The 20440-nt window shown below is 35.9% G+C and overlaps 1 protein-coding gene across 5 annotated transcripts; it reads right to left on the bottom strand.

Annotated features, from left to right (window-relative positions):
• Positions 1 to 374: 374 nt before the first annotated feature.
• LOC306880022 (protein angel homolog 2-like) lies at positions 375 to 7971 on the bottom strand. 5 transcript variants are annotated; one of them, XR_013785044.1, is made up of 10 exons: positions 7842 to 7971; positions 5967 to 6451; positions 5641 to 5870; positions 5439 to 5508; positions 4635 to 5056; positions 4453 to 4561; positions 2833 to 2872; positions 2365 to 2531; positions 1060 to 1349; positions 375 to 668 (listed from the first exon to the last, which is right to left on the bottom strand). XR_013785044.1 is itself a non-coding variant. In XM_079433289.1 (9 exons), the coding sequence occupies exons 1-9, from the start codon at positions 7910 to 7912 to the stop codon at positions 1186 to 1188; spliced, it is 1758 nt and encodes a 585-aa protein (XP_079289415.1). In that variant the 5' UTR covers positions 7913 to 7971; the 3' UTR covers positions 375 to 1185. The 5 variants fall into 5 exon arrangements, 2 of the variants coding, with proteins under 2 accessions (XP_079289415.1, XP_079289416.1); XR_013785045.1 differs by adding an exon at positions 2651 to 2708 and having other exon boundaries at positions 376 to 1349; XR_013785046.1 differs by lacking the exon at positions 7842 to 7971 and adding an exon at positions 6853 to 7078 and having other exon boundaries at positions 381 to 668.
• Between the last annotated feature and the right edge of the window lie 12469 nt (positions 7972 to 20440).

The following is a 20440-nucleotide window of genomic DNA, read 5'->3' on the forward strand; positions in this document are numbered from 1 at the left end:
TATTTCTCATTTTCATTCAGGTGAACTTGATGTACTAAAATAACTAAAGCAGAAATAAAAATGAATAAAATCTTAAACATAAAAAACAAAAAATGACAAAAACAAAATTGCTAAAACTTTAAAATAAAAAAGATAATTCATTTAAAATATTAAAAAAAATAACTAATAGTACAACACCATTTTAATACCATTAGTAAAATGCACATATTTGCAGTTTTCAAACGTAATAAAATATTTTAATAAATTATATTATTAGCATAATTAAAAAAAAAAAAAAGACATGGATTTCAGAATTTCTCTGTTCTTGGCATGTTGCCTTTTTGCTTTTTTTTTGGCAAAATAAAGAGCAACACCATAAAATACTATACAAATATCAGCTTGAAGATAAAATCATTTATTTTTTTCCACCTTCTTATAATCTTTAAAATGATGCAAGTCTCAAATAGTTACCTTGTAAAGCCTTAAAAAAAAGAAAGAATTTTACATCTTTAAATGATTCGCTTGGTGTCAAAGCTGCCATATTTCGTAATAAAACATCCCGAATTTATTGATTACAGTGCATGTCACCTTCCCATAATGCACTCAGTTATCAATAGTAAATCAGTTATCAATAACTTCCAAGTTCCTCTTTTGCGTCAAGTTTGTAATTGACCGTCTCATATGGAAGCCTGTTTCCGCCACTGAATAAAAAGTAAAAAAAGTTTATGGCGACTTTTTATCTTACAATTCTGACTTTTTTCTCAGAATTGTGTGGTACAAACTTGCAATTGCGAGTTAAAAAGTCATAATTCTGAGAAATAAAGTCAGAATTGCGAGATATAAACTTGCAATTCTGAGAACATAGTCTTTTTTCCCCCTCAAAACTGGACTTTAACTCGCAATTGCGAGTTTATATCACGCAATTCTGACTTTATAACTTGCAATTGCGAGTTTATATCTCACAATTCTGTGAAAAAAAGTCAGAATTGTGAGATAAAAAGTCACAATAAACTTTAAAAAAAATTGTATTCAGTGGCGGAAACGGGCTTCCATAGTCTCAAGATAATCTGTGAGTCTTGCCATTTTTTGCTGGTGTGAAACAATCATGAGAACTTATTTATTTTTTTGAGTTTGTTAGAAAAGTTATCCTTCTCTGGCTACCAACATATTAAAGGCTTTATGACACTCCCAAATGCTTTTGTTCTGTCAGAAATTCTCTCGAGGGTGCAGACGGAAACGTGTCAAAAGTGGCAGGTGGTCAGAGGAGTTGTGCTGGTTGGGAAGACCGTTAACTTTCTGGAGTTCATCTTCCCCCACCAGGGATAACCTACCCAGCAGCTGCAGACCCTTCTCTGGTGACACACTGCATTCTGGGTAAACGAGGGGAAAAAAACAGTGCCATGGTAACCAGCAGCAGTGGAAATTTTGCTGTTGAATGTACTGCACTGCAGCAAACTGCAGCATCACAGGTCACATGAATACAGGAGCAGTGATGTAACATGTACATTGATAGTCCAGTGGCATCAGCTTCTTCTTTGAGGATACTTAAAGGAATAGTTCACCCAAAAATGTAAATTTGCTGAAAATGTATTTACTTTTAGGTTATCAAAGATGAAGATTCATTTAAACAGATTTGGAGAAATTTAGCATGTCGTTTGCTCTGCAATAGATCCCCTGCAGTGAATGGTCGCCGTCAGAATGAGAGTCCAAACAGATGATAAAAACATCACAATAATCCACACGACTCCAGTCCACTATTTAACATCTTGTGAAGTAAAAGCTGCTTGTTTATAATAAACAAATCCGTCATTATTGTGTTTTTAATTTAAGTCCTCTATCCACAATATTGCTTTCTCCAGTGGAAAAGTTGTTTGTCTGAATCAGGAGAGAAATACGCACAAAGAGAGCGAATCGGGAGACACCGTTTATAAACAAAAACAGTCTAAAAATCTAAATAAACATGTTGTTGGATTTTGATCTGAAAGGACAACAGGGTACAGACGTTTTCACTGGAGGAAGCCTCATGTATATTTTAAACACGAGCGGCAGTTTGAAGTTAAAAATGATGATGGATTTTTTTTTCTCTTACAAACACAGCTTTTCACTTCACAGAATAGGGATAGGACTGGAGTTGTGTGGATTATTGTGTTGTTTTTATCTCCTGTTTGAACTAAGTCTGATGGCACCCATTCACTGCAGAGGATCTATTAGTGAGCAAGTGATGTAATTCTACAATTCTGATGAAGAATACGTTTATGTGGTGACAGCAACCACAATAGCTGTAGAATTAAATAATCTGATTGTCTATTTGAAATTAAATTTTACATTACACAACTATTTCAGAGCATTTCCAAGGAATTTAAAATAGAATAGTAATGGTCGAACCTGCTTGAGCCATCACATCCCCCAGAGCTGCAGAGTAGAAGATGTAATCGACGGTTATGGCCGTCCGTGAGTGGCATGTGGTGATCTCAGGGTGACCGCTCTCTTTCAGGTAGTGGGAGTATGCGGAGGTCAGCTTCAAACAGTGCTCAATGCTAGGCTTAGTAAAACTACAAACAGATCACATGAGAGAAGAATAATTAGAGTTAGAATTTAAAAATCGACTGAGAAAAGACCCTTCACAGGACTTAAATAGGACACTTCACTTTGAGCTTTCCAATCTCTTCACCTTAAATTTGCTGAACAGCACTGGCTGTCAAGTCAGCTACGTTTTACAACATCAATGGCTGAGGAACACAAAAGATGTACAAAAACTAGGGGCAAGATGATGTAATATTGTAATACGTTTATCAATGCGACTGGGATAACTAAATCAACTAAGGCACTGTAGAGATATGGATTTATATTTACCCATCCAGTTCTGCTTGCTCTAAATCCCTCAAATCAAAATCTGTGAAAAGAATTTAAACTAAATGTTAGAATGAAATCTTTAAAGTTATTCCAGAATGCCATTAAAGTTGGGACTGCCTGTTTAAATCAATATTACTGTATACTACATTATTAGACTAAATTGTGACCCTGGACCACAAAACCAGTCTTAAGTGTCAATTTTTCAAAATTGAGACTTATACATCATCTGAATAAATAAGCTTTCGAGTGATGTATGGTTTGTTAGGTTCGGACAATATTTGGCCAGATTTATAACCATTTGAAAATCTGGAATCTGAGGGAGCAAAAAAATCTAAATATTGAAAAGAAAAAAAAAAATTCACCTTTAAAGTTGTCCAAATGAATTTCTTAGCAATGCATATTACTAATCAAAAATGAAGTTTTGATATATTTATGGTAGGAAATTTACAAAATACCTTAATGGAACATGGTCTTTACTTAATTTCCTAATGATGTTTGGCATAAAAGAAAAATTAATAATTTTAACCCATACAATGTATTTTAGGCTATTGCTGCAAATATACCCCAGCGACTTAAGACTGGTTTTGTTGTCCAGGGTCACAATTTAATTACTGCTTTTAAGTGCATAACAGTGGCCCAAAAAAGGATTCAGGCGTTTAAGCCACGCTTAAAAATGTATGAATAACATTGCATTGAATAACAAAATATCAAAGTGAGTGGCATTTGCTTAAGATTTAAATGATAAAACAATTAAGTTAAAAGTATCTGGATACTTGTGTAAACTTGGACAAATTATATCATACATGCACTAAAAATCCTTTCTTTTTTTTTTTACACTGACACCAACTAGTTAAGAGTCACTGAAAAAAATTACTAAAATAGAAATTTGTTTTGAGAAAAGGACTCAACCTGGTTTAATATTTTAAATCTCATCTAATGACATTCATACATTTGTAAGTCTGGCATATGTGTTTTGGGCTGCTGTATTTGCAGAGAAGCAAAAACATGCTCCCGTAACAGTTGACGTACCCTACTGTTAAAAAAATTTGGGCAAGTAAGATTTTAATTTATTTTAAATTCAGGAAGGATACTTTAAATTGATCAAAAGAGAATAAAGACATTTATAATGTTACATGAGATTTCAAATAAATGTTGTTCATTTGAATCTAAATATTAAGCAGCACAGCAGTTTTCAACATTGATAATAATAAGAAATGTTTCTTGAGCACCAAATCAGCATATGAGAATTATTTCTGAAGGATCATGTGACAATGAAGACTGGAGTAATGGCTGCTTGAAAATTCAGCTTTACCATCATAGGAATAAATTACATCTTACAAAAAGAAAACAATTATTTTAAATAGGAATAGTATTTCACAATATTACTGTTTTGACTATTTTTGATCAAATAAATGCAGCCTTGGTAGGTAAAAAAAAAAGAGACTTCTTTCAAAAACATTCAAAAATTTTACAGACCCCTAAACATTTAAAAAGTACATATAGTGATCATTAGAAATAACATTTCAACACAATGTGGTGTTATTTATCTGTCGAAGGTTCTATATCTTCTTGGCAATGATTATCTGTTTACATTATATGTAATAAGGACTGAAAGGTGACCTGCTGTTTGGCTTTCATACTGGCACTGCTGAGAGATGCCCAGACTTCTGGGCCAAATTGGCACAGTTAGAATACGCTGTCCCCTTGGGTTCTCCTCTTGTCCTGACACCTGCAAAATCAACAAGTCATACAATTTAAAATGTGCCTGAATAAAACTGAGGAAATGTTGCAGGATTCTCTACCTTTCCAATAGGTAAGTCATCATATTCCAGTCTGCTGTCCCTAATAAAGCGATATAAGGGAGACCAGGGAACGGAGTTAAAATCCCCACAGAGCAGCACAGGACAAACGCTGCTGTCAGGTAACTGGGCCACCCGGCTTATCTCTGCCAGCAGCATAGCCAGCTGGGCCAGTTTAATGTCCCCACGTCTAGGGTTGTACAGTAAATGTGTGTTGGCCACACAGATGTTGCTGAGGGAGCAATGGCGGCCAATGGGCCGGAGCAGCACAATCAGGCCCACGTTATCACGGTCCAGTAGAGGGATGCCACACCGGAAATACTCCACAGGGTGACAGGAGACCAAAGAGAAGCGCTCGCGTTTGAAGACCACAGCACATCCGTCAGGCTTCAGTCCCGTTCTCCGTTTGTATTCACAATGGTAGCCTGTTTTATGGGCCAAGGATTGCAGCATTAAAAATGAAGTATTCTATCCATCACTATTTGTTGTTTCATAAATACAGTATGTTTCAAAAGTCCACTTGTGAAAATGCTTTTATATTGCAGTGCAATAATTTTTTTTCCAATTACAATAACATCATAATATTTATTTTTCTAATTGATCATTACTTTTATTCAGCAGGAATGCAGTTAAGTGACACGCTTTTCCACTGTAAAATTTTTTTATAAATATATATATTTATTCATCAAATAAAAAAAAAAAAAAAATCGGACTTTTTTACAGTAGTGTATATTTAAGAATATATTCTGAATAACATCTAAAGTCCTTAACAAATCTAAACATACATAGAGACATCAAGTAAAGTACCTAAAGATTCTAGTGAGGGTTTGATTTGTTGCTTATAGTGGTCCTCTTGCACCTCCTGCAGGCACAATATCTATAGAGAAAACGTTATTGCAGATATTTAAGGAAATCATCCACTCTTGCCCACTGAACATAACAGATAAATAACACGAACATAAAACGAACATTGTTCTGCAATTCATTCACAAATGGTTCATTCACTTACATCAGCACTGTGGTGTTCCAGCTCTTTGATGATGTTTGGATACCTATGGTGCCAATCCAGAATTGGAGGATGACAGTGTCTGTAAAGGTACGTGTTATCACAGAGCAGATCTTGTGAGAGGATATTGTAGGACATCACAGAAAAGTCAAATGGACATTTTTGTCTCCCTCCATTCACAGACGGTGCAGCATAACAGAGGTGAGAAAGATCCTCCCAATGTCTCTTTAAATCTGTCGAGGTAAAAGATTTGGCTTTTTATGAACAACTACATTAGCAACAATAACAATGCATCAATATAAATTCAAATGAATGTTTAAATCATTCACCTGGTGTGGATGGAAACTTGTTTGGGCCTGATGGAAATTTTCCAGGAGGAACTGGAGTGCCGGTTACATTGCGTAGCCATTCAGGACTTCCTTTTGGACTCCTGCTGCCTTTTGGAGGTGAACGTTCGGGTGAGTGCTGAGATTTATCCCCTGCTTGCCTCCCGTCTGCGCTCCTCCTCCTTTTCTGTGGTGGCTCGCTATTAGCGCGGTCCATCAGACCTGCAGACAGCTGAAGGCCTCGTCTGGGTTGTGTCTGTGGCAGTAATCCAGTTTGCCTCCAGGGGCTCCAGTTGTACTGATTTGGAGGTCTTGGGGGCCTACTGGAGGGGTGTCTGACAGTGCCGAAGCAGGACGAGGGATGCTGCAGGTGGGATGGATGTGTCAACCATAAATGACCAGGCTGATACCAGTGTCTCCAGTGGTAGTAAGCGGTCTGAGCTGGCGGAAAGCCCACTGTGCTCAGGTAACGGCCAAACATGGGATGACTGCAAGAGGAAAGATAAATTACACCACAGAGCAAAATCTTTTAAATATTTTCCAGGATTCAGAAAACACTAACTGTACATAACTGAAATATTGTACAATCATTGGAAATATCTGTTAAGATTTTTTAATTCTTAAATGATATTAAATGTATTTATGCAACTATTTTTCCCCATATAGTAATATTATTAAAATAGAAACTAAGCATGGAAATAAGTAGTTACTATAGTTACATTATTAAATATAAAAAAATAATATAAATCATTAAATACATCAGCATGTTTCAATAAAATATTTGATTTATAATAATATATATGTTTTAGAATAATCTTATCAAGTTGTTTTGATTTCAATACAGTCAGCAGCAAAAGCAAATCTCACACTTCAAATACAAATAACTTACTTTGGAGACACTCCTGGTCTGACATAGTTAACATTCCTGTGTCGACGCATGTAACGTCCTATTATCATAAAACGACACTTTCTAGCATCATCTTTGCCGAGTAAACTCAAAAAACTATTGTTAAAACGCGTCTACTGTTAGCTGCTATTGTTGCATGCTAGCAAAACAGACACAGATGGCGTTTGAATATGACGTCACTCGACGTATCCGAATCCAATTCGTGAATGAATCGTTCTTGTGAGTCGGATCTTTTCTATCGAGTCGATGCTTATTTTGGCGTTCAAGTTGCCAGTGAAAAGTGAGTTACTTTAGTAACGAATAGCAGAAATTAAACGTACTGGAATGTTTTTTTTTTATTATTATTGTAAGACATTTTAATATACATATTCGAAAGAGTTGGTATTTACATTTATGCATTTGGCAGACCTCTTAGTGGGTCGAAGTACCTTTTTAATCATTTTAAAATACATTTTTATATTATAGCAGTAAAATACAGTTTTTAGGTAGATTTATAATATGAATGCAAATTATGTTTTGGTTTTAATGACTCGTTTAATTAAGAATTGAATCATGGCGGCAACAAACTGAACTAAAAATCCGTAATAAACAGCAGAATATGGATGTATTGTAATGCTTTGAAGTATGGAATATTTTGTCGCTATGTCAAAGATGTAAATTAAGAACTACTGATTTCTTTTGGTCCGGTTCATTGAAATGAACTGATCGAAAGAATCGATTCGCAGAAAAGAGTCAGGCTCGTCATGACGGAAAGCATGATGTAACAAAATACTACAACAGTCCTGCACAAGCAAATTTGTTAATCGCTGTAAATGTTTTGAGTATGTTGATGATAACGCTGAGCAAGTATTGCCGTTTTATACATAGAGTATTCATTATCATTAGATTTTGAAACGCATAGGCTGTTCGGTCGCGTTTCACTTACCGGTGTGTTTTACCGATAAAACTGATGCATTTGGAATATTTCTTACCCGAGAATCCACGATAAATACAAAGCGGAACGTTCGATCCAGATATTAAACGATTGTTGTCGATGTCCCATTGAAATGCTCAGATTGTTGGCGCATGTCTGTCTGTGGATGGTTCGTGCTCTGTTACTGTGATACTGGTATTAGTCACGCACGTTTGGGCTTTTCCAGTAAAAAATAAAAATCTATTTATTTATGCAACTAATTTGTGATTCATACAGTATATGTCAAATTAAATATTTTATCATATTAAAAAAAACTACTATTAGAGGGACAAATTTAATTATGTATTGTGTGTGAACACGGTGTAACCGCTAGAGGTCACTTTTGTATTATGGATTTACTCTACTCCAGGCATCCTCAAATCTGGCCCACTAACCCTAATCTGACACACCTGAGCATGAAAATCACAGGTAGGTGAGTTTGATCAGGGTTGGAGCTAAACTCTGCGGCAGATTCGACCCTGCTCTACTCAATATACGTACATATAAAATATGCATTTTCTTTACTAGGATCCTGGGTTATCTTGTCTTGTCACACTTTTCTTATTTTCTTGGGTCAGACATTAACCTTGAGCAGTGTAAAGTTTTAAGATTTAACAGTTTAAATTTGTAAACCCTAGGACAGGGGTGGGGACGTTGATCCTGGAGAGTTTAGCCCCAACCCTAATCAAACACACCTGAACCAGCTAATCAACGTCTTCAGGATGAAAGTGAAAAGTCGTGACGTATTGTCAAGTATGGTGACCCATACTCGAAATTGGTGCTCTGCGTTTAACCCATCCAAGTGCACACACACAGCAGTGAGTAGTGAACAAATGCATGCATGCACACACACACACACACACACGGCCGGGGACTCGAACCCGCAACCTTTCGATTACGAGTCCGACTCTCTAACCATTAGGCCACGACTTCCCCAAGGATGCAGTTAGTTATTTTTTTTTTTTCAGGGTTGTACCTAAACTCTGCAGGAACACCGACCCTCCAGGATCAACATTCCCCACCCCAGCCCAAGGATTACTTATTTGCATGTTTACAGTAAACAGCCTTGATTGGCCAAAGATGTCACTTGACTTATTTAATCATTTTAAATAATCTGTAGAAATGTCATGTAGATTTCGCTCTAGTAACTCCAGAAGTGTCCTAAAACATACAACAAAAAAGTTTTTTTATTACTCCAGTTATTAATGAATTAAGACTAGTGTTAGAAAGTTGTTGCAGTTGTACAAGGCACATTAATATTAATAAAGTACTGAAGCAGTTTATGATTTGCTGCTTGATTCTAAATGTCTCACTATGGAGAAGGTCTTCAAATCTCAGGGTTATGCAATCAGCTAAGTATCTACAGGGGCTGGACAAAATAATGCGAACACCTGAGAAATGGCAAGATTTATTAAAGTCTAATAGAAGGAATCTGCCTCTCACTCTTCTCTCCAAAACTGTGCAAAGTGGTTTGATAATATTCAAGCAAGTTCAAGTTCATTTTGGTGCTCCAGCTGTCCAGGTTTTATGATCATGACACTATATGTTCCTCATTTTAGCACTGGTGTCTGTAATAAAAGTTTTAGCAGCTGCAGCTCTTTCGTGGACGTTGACTTTTTGAAATTCTCTGTGGTCAGTTTTCATGGAAACAGGGTCTTCGGGATAAATATTGAGGTTTGTTGTCACTTTGCTGTGGTAATATTGTGTTGCTTGCACAGTACTTCTTAGTGTTTGATGGTCCCTATCATTCACTTTTTTCGCCTACTATTCTTCTTCACCGATGTCTTGCCATACTTTGTGCATGCAATCATAATCATAAAGAAGACTGTGTTGTTCTTAAATCAGCAACAAATTGGGCTGTTAAGATTGCAGACGCTCCTGCTAAATGGGCTCCCAAGATTTTTGGAAGTCTGACAAGTCAACCATTTCACTGATCATTTTTGCTACAACCTAGAGGATATAGACAAAAGATAATTGTAACTGTAGCTTATTATATTAACGCACATAATAATAGGTATTCACATTATATTTTCTAACCGTATATGACCGCATAGATGAATCCAACTTGTAGATTAGCTTATGTTCAATATTGTTAATGTGAGCATCAAAATGTGCCATAAACAATGAAGTCATTATCCCACAAATCCAATCTTTTTTGTTATTTTTGATAAGGCGGCTGATCAACGCTCTCCAGCCATCTGTCCAGCAGCATGACCCTACCCACCGACACGGCCCATTAGCTCATATTGCTGTGCCTTTGCTGCATAAATACAAGTTTTAGGGGACATTTCTGTAAAATCGTTATTTGGGGAGGCAGTCAAACCGATAAGTAAATAAACAAATATACTGAAATGTCTTCATTTACTAAATATAAATTGGCTGGATGGAGGGTGTAATTTGGCGTAGAAAGCAGGTTGACACAGCAAGGGACATTAGAAGAGGAGGTGTCGTGCTGTAATTGGAGGTAACACTGAGAGAAAGAGTATAATTAGGAGACAGTGAACTGCAACATTTTGTTGAAATGAGCTGGGGTTTGCATTGAAAAAGGAGACGTCTCAGAAAAGATTCATTATTTTTAGTTCTGCTTTAAAATTTCCATGCAGACCCCTTCGAAAATTATCATGCAAAACGCAGGGATGAAACATGAACCGCTTCTTTTATAAGGCTTGTCAGCCTCAGCAGTTCTGAGGTTCACCTTGGTCCTTCTGACCACACAGACATCAAATATTAACATCTGCAGATAACCGTGAGGCAGGCCAGGTTAAAGAAGTGTCACGGTAAATGGGTCAAAGTATACGAAGGTCTTGCATTAATTTAGTCTGATGTGTGAAATGCATTTTCAAGTCTTTCCTTCCCCACGGACAGTATGAGGAAAGGGTCATTGAGAAATGAGACACTATGAAAAGAAATAGAGAGGCTGCAGAACTGTTTAGGATGTCACAGCAATAAAACATCTGAATTTATTGCAATATTTTAAAAACCCATAAACCCAATCAGCTCATTTTCCACCAATGAATGCAAAAGACACAAATTACACGATTAACAACTAATGTATTTAATAGTGATTACTCATCATGTTCATTTTTTTAATGTACAGTACTCTCATTATGGTGTTATTATGATGAAATTTATTTAAGCTTGTCATGTGTGTAAAGTAATAGAAATACTGTTTGGTATTACTCTCTGTCGTTGTGTGGTGTTGAAGGCCCAGAGGTTTATTACAAGTCAGTCTTTACGCGAAACATCCGGTGGCAGGCGTAGAAGTAGATTAGTAGTTTAGCGAGCAAAGGCCATTCCCATTTCACTCTTTAATAGGATCAAGCTGGAGTGTAAAATGTGACTTGAATTAAAATGTAATTACCTTACAGCAAAGACAGGCCACCAGCGGCTCAGATCTATTGATTTAATAGTAATCGAGCATGACTCCCATGTTTGGCTGGTTGGAAATCAAGCCACTGTTTAATCAGTGTTGTTTTATATCGTCTCTCCAAAAGGACTGATCTTCAATCATGTTCACAGTTTTACACATGTAAATATTATTACTGGAGTAGAAAATGGATTTTTGGCTAATGTTATGCCATAGGGTTCTGTATAGGACAGTTATTTGATTATGAAAAATGCACTAAATATAAATATGCACTACTATTTAAAAATGTTTGGCCAGTAAGATTTAAATGTTTTTTTTTTATTTGAGAAAGAGATTATTGCTTTTACTCAGCAGGGATACATTTAATTGATCAAAACTGACAATTTTATATTGTTACAAAATATTTGCATTTCAAGTTAATGCTTTTCTTTTAAGTTCATATTAAGCAGAACAGCAGTTTTCAACATTGATAATAATAAGAAATATTTCTTGAGAATATTAGATTGATTTCTGAAGGATCATGTGACATGCTGAAAACTCAAAGGAATAACTTACAAAAAAATTAAAAATTTTAAGTTGTAATCTTATTTTACAGGTTTTTTGTTTGTTTGTTTGTTTTTTACTGTATTTTTGATCAAATTCAGCATTGATGAGCATAAGACATCTTTTGAGAAACATTACTAAAATCTGACCTCAAAGTTTTGAATTAAAGTTTAAAGAGTAATAGTAACTATAAATGTACTAATATACTGCAAATGTTCCACAAACTCATTATTATATTATATTATATTTACAGTGACATATATTTACGTTGTAGAGTGTATTATTGTGTAAACTGTTATACCATCTGAGTGATATATTGGTTAGTAGCTGCTCTGGTGATAGTTTAAGATGGAACAATTCTGTTTAGGATGTCTTCTGAAGATGCACTCGCACTATCCAATGCTTAAATCTGACATCTGAGAGACACAGACAGCGCTACATGGCAAAGGTTGATCTGGATAGATTAAGAGGGGATACTCCTTAGATCTTCTGAATATTATGAACTCTCTCTTTCAGCCTGTGAGTAGCTGGTCTCAAGCCCCACATCCATGCCATGTCTCAGATCAGTGGGCAGATCAAATATATACCTGTATTCTCGTTATCCAGAACATTCACTGTTGCATATTCAAGTTTGTTTTATTTTATATAGCACATTTAAAAATGGCAAGCATGGCTGACCAGAATGCTGAACAAACAAAGGCAAAGAACACAGGGCTTCATACCATAAACTCACAATGAATTAAAAGCCAAAGAAAAGAAATAGGTTTTAAGAGATGATTTAAAAACAGTTAAAGACTGTGCCGATCTGATATAGGCTGGAAGGCTGTTCCACAGCATAGGGCCAGCAACTGCAAAGAGCTCTATCCCCTCTATGCTTTAACCGTGATATGGGGACAGAGAGAAGTCTTTGATCACCAGACCTCAGATTTCATGTAGGATTGTATGGATAAAGTTGATCAGATAGATAGCTCGTGTCAGATTATTTATAGATTTAAAAACATAAAGAAGAATTTTGAACTCAATTCTAAGATGCACTTGTATCCAATGCAACAATTTCAAAATTGAAGTAACATGATCAAATTTACGTTGTCCTTTAGCAGCGGCATTTTCTACTAATTGGAGACGAACGATGGAAGATTTAGAAATGCCAAGATTAAGAGAGTTGCAGTAGTTCAAGCGAGATGTAATGAGCGCATGGATAGCAATCTCAAAAGTTTTCACAAAAGATTTAATTTTGGAGAGAAGGCATAGCTGAAAAAAAAGAACTAATAAACGCATATTCATTGAGTTGATTATCATTCTGTCTTAGGCTAGATTTAGGTAAGATAAAATGTATTAAGAATAAAACTGTGAAAACAGTTTGTTTACTTGACCTAGCTTTTTATATTAGCATTTAAATTTTTGTTTAAATGTTTTTGATAGTTGCTCAAGGCTGCATTTATTTGCTAATAAATAAAGTATTAATATCACTCTCGCTGACTCCAAATATTAAAGTAAGTATTGTTTCAGCATTAAAACAAAGCACTAATCATGTTGATAGATGGCACCAGCAGGCTATAAAAGGATTCAGACATCAGTCAGTGACCTCCTTCGTGGAGCTAATCAATCTGTTTTTGTGGCTCTCTATGGCATATCTTGAGCAAAATTCATAGAGAACTACATAATTTGAGAGACAACAAGACTCATTGCCTTTTGTTGAGTTAAATGCAGTGAAATGTATTCCATATAAAGGTGTAGTAGTATTTCATTTAGAAAATACCGTGAAACATGATGATAAATGTGAATTAGAGGCTTGTGTGTTTAGCAGAATAATTCCCAGTCAAACAGGCCAATATACTTCAAACTATATTTTTCAGGCCTATTTAGCTTCTAATTCTGTAAGTTATTTCTCTCCCTTGATATAAAAATGTCTGATTGTAGGATAAATCAAACATGAATATACTAAACATCCCTGGGGACTGGATTTTGTAGCGCTTGTCAATGCATTACGCTGAGGCGCTGCTGATTTAAATGTAAGATTATGTAACCATCAGAATCTACACAGGTTAGACTTGATTTTGTTTCTGTGGAAAAAAAAGAAGTTATTTAAAAAAATGTTGGTGACGATTGACTTCTATTGTCAAAATCAAATTTTGTGTTCTACAGCAGAAAGAAATTCTTACCGTTTTGGAACAACATGAGGGTTAGTAAATAATTACAGATTTATCATTTTTGGGTGAGCTATCCTTTTAACACCCGGGGTAAATGTGTTATTTAACAGCTCTTTCTTCATATTTGTTTTGATGATATTTGTTTGAAGGATGCTGACAGTCCTGTTACAGGAACTTTCTAGGTTAGGAAACAACCTAGATTTGAGGCCGTTTGTTTTACGGTCTTGTGTTGGAAGCAGAACCGTCTGTGTTACAGGTTCAAAAATTGTGATTACCCTTCCTTTCTGCTTGCAGCCGGTGTAAAAAAAAAAAAGTCAGTCTCACTCCAGAGGGCTGTTCTGTTATATTCTCTGTATAAAATGTTAATGAACTGAGTGATACCGGAGACCCTCAGGTTTGTTTGAGGCTGTTGAAGTTGTACATGGTATTCGGCTCTCTGACAGCCATAGTGTGTTCACCCGTTGTCTCAATTTCCAGTTGATTAATGTACCAAGACGTGTGAATGCATCCTTCCCTGTAGGGAGGGAAAACGCATGCCAATTTGGAGTGTAATTTCATGCACTTCTACTGAGGCATTCAAATGTGTAAAAAGAAAAAAAGACACTTTTAGCCTTGTATTCCTTGCGGGATCAAGCGGCGGGGTAAATGGGTTTGCATGATCTGATAGCTGTAAGATGGTGCGAGGCTTTTATGAAGGTGTTTTACTGGCATTTGTAAGACTCGAGTGATCCATAACCAAACTTCAGGCACAATGCATATTCTCAGCATTTATATTTCTGCTTCGGTTTCATGTGCTGTATCAGACAGGCATTCTGTTCTCCGAGATTTCATTTGGAGCTTGATGAATACACTCCTGGTAAAATACACTTCAAGACAGCTGCTTTGCAGATGGAACAAGCAATAATGTGAGATGCATTTAAAAGGTTTTTATTTCCTTTTCCCTTTTTTATCACATCCCCAATTCCATCAGGCTCGAATCTAACAGGCAATCTGCTACCACGATACTCCAAAGTGTTTTTGTAGTCTTTCTCCTGAGCTACAGCATAGAAAGCAATACAATATAATTGTAAACCCCTTTTCTGTCAAAGAATAAAAAAAATTAAAAAGGTAACTGCGACTTTTTTCTCACAATTATAAGTTTACATCACGCAATTCAATTACATTTCATAATTCTTTTGTTTTTTTGCCACAAGCTCATATGTAAGTCAGAACTGCAAGCTGTTAAATCGCAAGTGCAATATATAAATACAATTTTGAGAGGAAAAAGTGAGAATTGTGAGATATAATGTCAGAATTGCAAGCAAAAAAAGTTTTTTATCCCTTGGCAAAAACAAGCTTCCATTAAATTTAGTTTGACTACAAAACAATCAGAGCAACATACAGTGCTCTCCATAAGTATTGGAACAGTAAAGACAAAATTGCTCTGTTGGCTGTGGAGTCCAGACATTTACAAATATGATTAAAAGATGAATATGAGACAAAACTACAGAATGTCACATTTTATTATTAGCTGTTTCAACACATATATGTTTTACCAAATAAAAAGAACAGCACTTTTAGAGTTCATCCCACTCATTGATGTGAGCATAAGTATTGGGACAGTTGAACATAAGGCAGATATAAAAGATTAAAAGCTATTATTTATTTGCAGATCCCTTGGGCACAATCACAGCAGTGAGTCTGTGACCCATAGACATCACCAGACTCTTGGTCTCATCCTTTGAAATACTTAACCAGCCTTTAATGCAGCCGATTCCAATTTTTGCTTGTTTTGGGGAGTTTCTGCCTTTACTCTCCTCTTCAGCTGATGAAATTCATGTTCAATCAGATTTAAATCTGGAGATTGACTTGGGCAATCTAAGACTTTCCATTTCTTTGCCCTTATAAATTCCTTGACTGAACTGACAGGGTGTTTTGGGTCATTGTCCTGATGCAATAGGAAGCACTTCCCAATGAATCTGGTGGCATTTTCTTGAATATTGGTAGGCAAGATGGTTTTGTACCCTTACAAATTAATTCTGCTGCTGTCATCATACATTAAGGAAAGTTGAGAGGGCCTGTTCCAGAGGCAGCCATGCATGCCCATGCCACAACACCACCTCCGCCATGCTTTACAGATGAGGCGATATGCTCGGGTTCCCTTTTTTTCTCCACATTTTTGCTTTCCCATCACTTAGATAAAGATTAATCTTTGTCTCATCGGTCCATAAACACAGTTCCAAAACTCTTCTGGCTCACCTTTGTGCTTTTTTGCAAACTCTAATCTTGCCTTTCTATTTTTGGTGCTGGTCAGAGGTTTGCATCTTGCTGTGTAGCATCTGTAATTCTGTCTCAAAGTCTCCTGAGGACAGTAAATTGTCAGAGCATCACCCCAGCTTTCTGGAAGTTGTTGGTGATTTTACAGACACGTCTTTTAGGATTTAATTTTATGATTTGTCTGTCATCAACTACTGTTGTTTTCTCAGCCGATCAGGTCGTTGTTGGTTGCTGGTGTTTACCAAACTCTTGATTTCTCAATGCCCTTTGTTTTTGCTAGAGCTCTAACTGACTTCCTCTTTTCTTTTAGCATCCAAATTGCTTGCTTTTCTCTCAAAGTCAGCTCCCTCGTCTTCATCCTGGTTTGTGTGTGTCATCATCGAATGCAAGATTCAGAATGCAGAAGAATTTTGTCTTTACTGTTCCAATACTTTTGGAGGGCACTGTATCTTGTGCCACAAAGTCAAAATTTCTAAATCTGTGAGTACATGTGAGATGTGAATAGAAAAGAAAAACACAACGAAGTTGCCAAACTGGAGTAAAGCCAGAGTCGGAAGTTCATTTTGTGACCAAGCTTCTCACATTTAGCATCCCGCTGTTATGCTAGCCCTGACTACACTGTGTGTCAGAGATGTGAGAGGAGGATATCAACACATCCGCTACAATCCAGTCTCTGCATAATTTACAGCTCTGAGAACTTAAAATAGAGCCGAGTGCAATGCAAGATGTGCTCCTGCATAACATTTGTCATACATCCTAAAGAGACTGTAGACATAATGCATAAATGAAATAGAACATGTAATTAAGCAGAGGCTAGATTATAGCTCTTGCATTTGCAGCCATTATTTTCGTAAGATTTTAAATGGATTGTTTTAACATTTCTCATTTGAATGTCTCTTTGGATAAAACTGTCAGCTAAATGAATAAATGTAAGGGTACTGATCAATAGACAAAGCTCCAAATTAGCCGATTACTTGATTGGTAGATAAAGACTAGCAGATTTGTTGCTCAAGTATAATGGAATAAAATTGCAAGTAACAGCATGCTTGTGAATTGAGAAGCTGTTTTCTGTTTGTTGGATTGGTTTAGTGGTAAATTTAAACATAAAATTTTACAATGCTACCATTCAAAATGTTGGGGTCCGTAAGATTTTTTTATTTAATTTTTTTAAGAAATTAGTACTTTTATTCCGCAATGACTCATTAAATTGATCAAAAGTGACAGTAAAGGCTTTTATAATGTTACAAAAGATTTCTATTTTAAGATTCCATTTATTCTAATTACAGACCAGGATCTTTTTAAATCAGCTGGACATGGGGAATTTATTCGTATTCTGAGCAAGTTTGGTAGCCCAAATTCTTCAGACAGATCAACTGTCAAATGACGAACAGCCTCGTATGACATCGTAATGCATCTTGATAATTGTGCATTTGCTTTGTATCTCGGTTTACTCGGTCGATAAGCAATATGCTTACAGATGGATGTATTCATTTTGGAGACACTGATGGATGAGAGCAGGGGAGAAATCAATCTCTCTTTCCTTTCAGGTATTGATCACTTGTTCAGGAGAGTTCCGTGTATCGGGGCATGTATTAGAGGCCAGGATGTGAGGAAGTGTAAAGACGTTTAAATCAGTGTTGTTAAACGTGTGTGACAATGGGGTTTTATTAGCCTTGTGTGGCTTCAGCAGAGAATACATTGAAGCACAGGAAATTGAGTTGATAATGTATAAAGAAGCACATTATGTTTTGTGAATTTTAAAGCTTGTATGCTATTTTTTTTTAATTTTTTTATTACGAGTCATCATTTAAAAGAAGTTAAATATGGAACCATATAATGTCAAAAAAGAAATATATACAATATTATTCCAGAGTCCATCTTATCAAATAATATAATATTTTAACCTTTAACATTTAAGCTTTATAAGTACAACTAATTCATTAAACACCCTGACTCTTTTTAGATGGCCATTTACAGGTTTATAAGCATAATATGATCAACTGTTATGCTTAAAAATAGTGTTTTCAGTGACATTATTCTACAAATACATTTTTACTCTTTCAAGACTCAAAGTCACAATTCTAGGTTGTTTTTCTGGTAGATAGAAAGGTGTTGCTATTTGGTTACTGAGGTTTTCTTATTGCTAGGGCATCGCTTGGTGCTTTCTACTGTGTTTTGATTCCATTCAAAAGAGTTGCTATGATATTGTGCTCTCTAGATATGACCTGATTCCTCCTATAAGGCAAGTTTTGGGCTTTTTTATTTGCTTCTTTCATCTGCCAAGTTAAATAGAAATGTAATAGCACACCTCACCATACTGCATAATTTAAATGAACATTCATGGCTGTAGTACAAATAATGCAGGACAAGTTGCATGCCAACCTGGGTGATTTGTTTAAATCCCTACCCGTAAGAATGAGCAATAGTAACCTTGATGCTTGCCACAGCCACATTTCAGGCCTGCTTTAGTAAGCTCTGCATTAATTAAACAAGATGTTCCAGTATATGGTAGAGCGCAGAAGTGGAATCTGGCTCCCTTGGATTCTCCCATTAGTGGTCTTGGAGCATTTCTGAGCACTCCATTCTGCTCTGAGAGTTTGCACCTCAAGTAGAAGCCCAGAGGACTGTCAGCATGTAGCGGCGGTTTCGGTCGGTGCACCATAATCATCTTCACAGCCTGTTGTTATCTCCACAAAACAAAATCCAACCTGCTGTCAAATTACTCACCATTGAACAGCTGCTCCTGAGAGCCACAATGGCATTACAACCAGGCATGTTGTCAGCCTCTGACCCAAATCGCAGATTTTAGAGAGAGCGCACATGCTTTGGTTTTCTTTTAAACACACTAGTTTGTTATTTCATTGATGTAGATGGAGTCGTAATTAATGCTCGGCCCCTGGACTACTACGAGGAAGTTTGATAGTTTGTCTCACTGCACCAGGCACATGCTAACCTCAAAAAATATTTCTGTTCTATTCTGCTTGCTGGGAAGTATTTGGCAGTTTCTTCTGTGCTCAACAGGACAGTCTGTCCTGCAGCTCTAACTAGACAACAAGACTTTTATTCTTGTTGATGTTTTTTCTTTTCCTAAAGGTAAACGAAAGGCAAAGAAAATTTATATGGGTAGTCAAGAGTATATTTTATTGTATTATTTCTTTTAAGATCAACCCAAAAGTGACAGACTTTTTAATTATGCTTCAAATAAATGCTGTTCTTTTGGACTTTTTCATTAAAGAATCCTAAAAACAATGTATTACAGTTTCAAAAAAAAAAAAAATTCAAATGTTTCTTGAGCACCAAATCAGCATATTAGAATTATGCCTGCTGAAATGTCAGCTTTTCTATTTCAGGAATAAGTTAAAACAGTTGTTTTTTTTATTGTAATAATATTTCACAATATTACTGTTTTTTTTAATCAAATAAATATAGCCTTAGCGAACAGAGGAGACTTCTTTAAAAAAAAATATATATATATTTTGAAGAGTAGATTAAATACAGTATACAGGGTATATGTATTTTTTTAATATCTTTTGTATTTAGATGATTTTTGTTTTGACATTTCTGAGACCTATACTTAATACTAAGCAATGAATATCCATTTTATATGCAAAATACTTTATAAATGTTTATGATCTAAACTAAGAAAAGAAAAAATCTATATATGAATGAAACTATGCATTTATGTATTTATATGTGTTATATGTATACTGTCAAAGTACCGAGTTGTTTTCCATTTAGAATGCTGCTTATGCATTTCATTTGTTTGTATTCTGTATAGATTCGATCAGCGCTTTTAGCGCTCTGACTTTAAAGCCCGCATCCACCGCATGGAGAAACAGTTATATTCTGACCTGTCTCTCCTTGCACAATCCGATCAGCCCTTTGTGTAGGAGGAATCCATTAACAAAAGTTTACCTGAAATTCTCTACATGGTTAGCCTTGTAGCCTTCTGCAATATCTGAATAAAGCTCTCCCTATCCACACAGCTCCTTGGCTGCATTTACACTGCAAGACCTAATGTGCGGATCCAATATTCTGACACACATTTTATTTTATTTTTTTGTCTTGTCTGTTTATGGTTTTTACTGTTTATTTGCCAAAATGAGCATTTGACCGTTCAGTCGTATTATTGTTTGCGTGCATGCACATATTAATGTGAGATTACAGTCTCAGGGATTGAATAATCTATCATGGATTTATGAAATGTGGTGTTTTGGACCCCACTTTCATTGGAAAAACAGTCCTCAAAGTATCTTATTTTGTGTCCCTCAGAAGAAAGAAAATCATACAGGAACAACATGA

Source organism: Barbus barbus (assembly GCF_936440315.1).
Source record: "Barbus barbus genome assembly, chromosome: 14".
NCBI lineage: Eukaryota > Metazoa > Chordata > Actinopteri > Cypriniformes > Cyprinidae > Barbus > Barbus barbus.

Bases quoted from the DNA above. Each gene is read 5' to 3' on its own strand.
- LOC306880022 (XM_079433289.1), bottom strand. From the start codon at position 7,912: ATGGGACATCGACAACAATCGTTTAATATCTGGATCGAACGTTCCGCT. The intron at 5,509-5,640 runs GTAAGTGAATGA...TTTTCTCTATAG, and splicing joins TGGAACACCACAGTGCTGAT to ATATTGTGCCTGCAGGAGGT. The intron at 2,532-2,832 runs GTAAATATAAAT...ATCTGTTTGTAG, and splicing joins GAGCAAGCAGAACTGGATGG to TTTTACTAAGCCTAGCATTG.